Source organism: Coccinella septempunctata, chromosome X (genome assembly GCF_907165205.1).
Source record: "Coccinella septempunctata chromosome X, icCocSept1.1, whole genome shotgun sequence".
Taxonomy (NCBI): Eukaryota; Metazoa; Arthropoda; class Insecta; order Coleoptera; family Coccinellidae; genus Coccinella; species Coccinella septempunctata.
In genome coordinates, this window is record NC_058198.1 from 10996258 (window position 1) to 11002257 (window position 6000).

Sequence of the window (6000 nt, forward strand, 5' to 3'; positions counted from 1 at the left end):
AAGAACAATCTCACAAACGGTTCTATCGAATGAAATGAATTTTGGACTATAGTTTTTTATTTATTTGATGAATATTTTTCGAACACAAGATGTCACCTACGTCTTCCAGTTTTCCCATTATGACCATTATGTACCATAAAAATACCAAAACTTCAAAGAACCCAACATTTGAAACTAAGTTGGCCGCTATCTAATGAATATTTGAACGTTTTATAAAATAAAAGCATTCTTTAAATTTTCTCTTATAATGCGCCGTTTTCGAGTAATTTAATGTTCAAAAATTAAAAAGTATCTGTGAAATTTGAAAAATTGGGTAGTTTGGCTGAATACAACTCTTTTTAAAAGATCCACAGTTGTGTAGTGTCACAAATTTAGCTAGTTATTCTGAAGGTAATTATGTGTTTCCAGGGGTGGCATAGTTCATTATGAAAACTTAAAATGATATCTTTGTATTAGCGCCGAATCGAAAAAAAATGGTGAAGGAAAAAATCGTCTCTTTTGATCTCAAGAATCTACTGTTAAAATATTTGTACGTGTCAAAGACTCACCCTGTATAAAAGTAAGTTTTTTGTCGGACAAGGTCGACTTAAAATTGGGCTCTTTCCCATATAAGAAAATGGTATACAATATAAAGCCAAATTTTAGATATGACATCATCGATAATGTTTTTGAACGGTACTCCAAATTTTTATGACTATTCTTCTTTATGAATATTAACTTGACATATCATCTGGTATGTCAAGCTACAAAGTACCAAATATCGAGAGAAGAATCTTGATTTACCGCCCATGTCAAAGAACCATAAATTCCTCGATAATCTTCGCTTGATGCGATGCTACTCTTATTAATTATTTTTATTTAAATTTTTTATTTCACAAAAAATCATAAACAAATACCTCTCGACATAAACTTTTTAGGGTTTTCACTCCCAATCTCTGAAACAGAATCCTCCCAGAATAAATTTCAATCGATATCTAAATACCTCTCAACATTCCATTTTAAAACTGTCTGAATTATTTCATTGAGTAGAATCAGATTCCTTCATTTTAAAATTAGCTGATGTTTGTTAAATATCTTTCTAACGATAAGGAATGGGGTTTGATATTTAGCACGCATCTGTAGCTTGACATACCCTTTCAAAATAGTCATAAAAATTAGGATTTCCATTGAAAAAATTATAGATAACATCAGATCTCAATTTAGGACGCATTTCTTACATCAGAAAGAGTGCCATTTGAAATACTAATCGATCCATCCGAGAATATTCACAACAAAAAAACTGTCTCTAATTCACTGAATTCATTTCAAGTTAGACTCAGGCTGTATATTAAGATTATACCAATATAAATTCTAAGTTCCATGAGTCCAGCATCAGAACATTCGAATATATTCGGTTCCTTTTTAAAACTGTATGTCTCAAAAAGTAAATATTAAAATTTCAGGAAGGATTAACTTTTTTAGTGCTCGATTGCAAACGTTCATCATTGGATATACCAGTAAATATACACATACAAATACCAAATGACAGTTCGGAAATTGTAATCCGTCGAAAAGGAAGCGGGCTCTTTTGAAAATGGATAACAGGGTTATTTTAATCTTCCAGAGTGTCAACGTCCTTTGTGGTGAACATATCCAACAATTGACAGCTTAGTCTGGACAATATCGTCTAGATCAATAGTTAGGGGGGAGCGCAAGGTGTTATTTTATACATCGCGCCCTGTCTGTGAATAACATCGAAGGATGAATAAATTAGAAACATTGAGAGAACGGCAATTCACGAATACGCTCAAAGTAAATCTCGATATACAATATAAAAATTTCTTTCAGCACTTCCATTCATGCATATATTTTCACCTTTATTTCTGACGGTTCACTTGATTTTTCGACACTTGCCTGAAGATTACCCCTTTTTGTAGGGGTCGCAATATTTCATAAAATAAAGTAATGCACATAAAAGGACCCACCTTTAATGATATCATCACCACGAAGTTATTATTAGATTATTTATATGAGAATATCTCATATTCTTGAAGGAAAAATGTCAATTTCCGCATTCAAAACAAGGTTAGATTTCGAGAGAATTTTCCCATATCAAAATATTCTCAGCGATAAAGAAGTGTTACAAAATGGGATAATTTTTTCACCTTGATTTTTTTTCAACAGATTGACGTGCACATTTTATTGCGGACAGCCAGTTTAACGGATTTATATCCTATTGAACATGTGTGCGAATTTAAGGAAACACTAACACAGGTAATCCACGGCTTAGAACTAACGATATCGCCGAAAAATATATGGATTTTTTCAGTTTTTAGACATAGTCACGAAGAACAAAGTGGGAAAGGTAAGGGGGGGTAATATCGCTACTCTTAATTTACAGTTTACAGCTTTACGGTTTTCACGTGCCAATCTGTATTGGCCTGTATTTTACAGGCACATAATAAGAAATAATGACAATATAGATGAAAAATACAGTAGGGTAAAATACATAATAAATGTAACTTTTCTGGCCATCATCACTTTTCATCAATTTTTATTGAATACTGTGGATAAGAACTAGATAATCATATATTGTTTTGCATCCCATGAAGAATAAAACCCATTGAAAGTTTCAACCCGCTTTGATACTTCTTTGATTTGCATGAAAGAAAAAAATCGATTACACAACTGAAGATAATCAATGTTTATCACCTATCCTTAATTCAATTCTGGATTTAATACTGATAATGTTCAGAAAATTCAGTGTTTGGAATATTCCCTTATCAGATATTTTGCGTTTATAAGTCATATTCCTTTTTAATTACCAAAAATTTGAGATCAACTCAATTGCTTTGAGTATTCAAATAAAAAAATACTAATGGTTTATTTGGAATTTGAAACATCTTCATTATTTCTAAAAATATATCCAACATAAAAAAACTAGTCTTGAAATCCTTGAAATTTCACTAATTCAACAATGGTAATCAATTTTCCAATTCATAGAATAGGGTTCAGGACAATTCATTCATTATATAACTGCTGATAAATCAGTTTGTTATCCCCTGATACACTGGAATGAAGAGGTAAACAAATAATAAGTTGATACAAATCTCAAATGAAATGATAGAAGTAGAACAAATATTACATTATTCTAAAATTAATTCTGAGACTTAAAACTGGCAATAAATATGTAATGTATTTTCATTCGACAATTATCGCCTACAAATGAGATTAAGATTCTACTCACCAGTTTGGCCGTAGGCAAAGATACATGCATTGTATCCTTGAAAAGCATTTTCAAGAATGTCTCTTCCAAGGCAGTCGAAAACAACTTCCTGAGATGCAAAATTTTCCTTCGTGGAGTCCACAGAGTTGAAGCAGTGGTCAAATGCGAAGGTCTTGTTAACCTGCTTCCTATAAATGGAAAGTTTACGATTTATCCACCCTATTTGGATATTTCCAAGTACAAAACACAAAAAGAATACCACAAATTTAGCTCACATCCAAATGTGTCATAAATGTCAGGAACTTTAGGAAATGAAAGAGAAAAAGCATGACCGAAAATTGAAAGAATCTGAACTACACATCTAAATTACATAGAGAATATTTCTTGTAAATCTGGAGTTCTGAATCCATTTGATATTATGTAGGACAGTCTCAATGAATTTCAACACAATTTTAATGTCTTGATCGATGTGAGTGAGAATTTCGTTCCAGATAATTAAAGTGTTTTGTTTTTACGAAGGGTTGCTTTCTTTATATAAACTTTACCTTTCTATTTTGTCTAAAGTATTTGGCTGTCGAAGTATTGTTTGATCTTTTTCCATTTCCACAACGCATAATGTCCCCAATTCCAATTCTGCAATAAAAACAATGAATAAGAATCTTCTCTTCCTTGGTGTGTAAACATGGTGTGTTATTCAAACAAGTACCACACGCCGTAGTTTACTCATTTTATGATTATTTTATTAATTTGTTTATTTAGATTATATTGGTACAAAGATTGGATACCACCTCACACTAAGTTTGACTGGAATAGTTTGAAGTGTTTTGACAATTCAATTACAGAATCATGATGTTTATGTTTGAGAAAACAAGTATCAAAAGTGCGAATTGTCAAAGAGCCTATTCAAACACTATTATCAACCGAATGATTTCACCTGATTACTCTGACACATCATTTAATTCAAGAAATTTGCTTACCTCTTCGATTGAAAGGACGGACTCTGACTGCCACTTTTATTTTATCTGTAGACATTCTGACTTCTCTTTATTAATTTATTAACACAAAATATATATTTACACTATTATCACACTTTCTTTGTATAAATGATCACATAGCTATCCATTTTCGAACATGGTAAGTTAGAAAATAGCACGTATCACAACAAAAAGACTCGTACCACACACTATCTTCGCCATATTCATGTGCACGACGTCAATCTTTTCTCTTCTGTCTGATTATTTGACGTCTGTCTGTATTGAAATATTGGACATTGCGCGTTCCGATTTCGGTATACCGTGACCAAATATTTCTATGATTTCCCGTTAAGGCCACTTTACCTTTGTCACTCTTTTATCCAAATACGTTATTCGTTATTTCGTTACTTTCTGTTATTATCATCATTCATTACATACAAATTTCTGTTTTGAATGAAATGATCGTTAAGTAGTAACGTTATATTGATTGATTGATTGATTTTCCTTCAGGAAAGGCCCAATCGCGACACCCTTTTTAACCCAATTGATTTTTCAAAAATATTTCTAACCCGTTATTAAATTTTTTTTGACGGGGACGTATTTGAGTATTTCACTATCCCTATTCGACTCCATAACGTCGAAACTAACTACCCTAAGTTTTCGAATGAAAAGAATGTGGGTCGAGTGTAACATCGGAAACAATTGAATTATTCGACATAATTATTATTGACCCTATTTATTATTGACCGTTTCACATATCATCGATAATTAGGTACCTGATGAATCGTGATAACATTCTTATTCTTTTGGGTGCTTGAATATTCTTCTATTCAGTATGTAATAAAGTTTGTTGTCTTTGTGGAAACACCAAGAACAGCAAATTAGTTGAATAGTTACATAATGTTATGATATATAGAGGATTTGAAATTGATGAGAAATAATTTAGGAGGTGATATTTTAACGAAAATTAAGGATTTCTGTGAAATAATTTTTGTTCCGAAGATCTTATAACCATCCAATAAGTTACTGCCTTTGTCGTGAAAGGAAAATTTTTGTTTTTATTTCATATCTTTCATATTGAACAATTTAGAAAATATTGATTTAGCGTTAACTGCATATCACGACAAAATGGAATTATAAATCCTAATAAGACTTTTCATCGGAAGTTAAAAAGTTAAAAAAGACGAATTCAACATACAAAGAGTAAGTTAAATGTTGACGCGCACAATTCATATCTTCTCGGTATTCAATATTTTGTGAAAATATGCTTGAAGGGGTCAATTTTCATTTTAAATTAAGTAAATTTTAATTAATAATTGAAAAGTTTGTCATGCACCCCTGAATACTTGGGGTGGAAATTAGATGAGTTTCTTTACCAACCCTAATTAAAAAATCTACCTTGTTTTTCATATTAAACATCAAGGGAGTTTTGGTTGAGTGTATTACACCCTTCTAAATATATCGCATCAATAAACATATATAACATTTCCAAATGATTGATATAATGAATCTTGAACTCAAGCAAAGAAACACTTTGTTTGCCAAATAATTGAAGAATAATAATGATCATGTTGAAATCTTAGTATTCAACAAAAATTTTTTCAAGGAATATCAGAAGGTGACATGTACCGAAATGTACATAGGTACGGAATACCAGGAGGAAACAAATGAAACAATGTTTTCAACATATTGCATAAAATATTAGATAAATATATTTAACGTAAATATAGAATCTTTTTATTGCCATAACAGAACAATTATTATTATTATTATTGGTCGTAAGTTGCATGTACTCTTTCAATCACAATACTGAAATTTTAA

General features: G+C 31.1%; 1 protein-coding gene across 1 annotated transcript in view; it reads right to left on the reverse strand.

Annotated features, from left to right (window-relative positions):
• Positions 1-4443, reverse strand: part of LOC123322208 (kinesin-like protein KIF13A) — a 53110-nt gene extending 48667 nt beyond the window's left edge. Inside the window, exons 1-3 of the mRNA XM_044910088.1 lie at positions 4183-4443; positions 3751-3838; positions 3227-3393 (exon numbers count right to left, since the gene is read on the reverse strand). Coding sequence (XP_044766023.1) covers positions 3227-3393; positions 3751-3838; positions 4183-4237 — 310 coding nt within the window. The 5' untranslated portion in view covers positions 4238-4443. The remainder of the gene's footprint in view (positions 1-3226; positions 3394-3750; positions 3839-4182) is intronic.
• Between the last annotated feature and the right edge of the window lie 1557 nt (positions 4444-6000).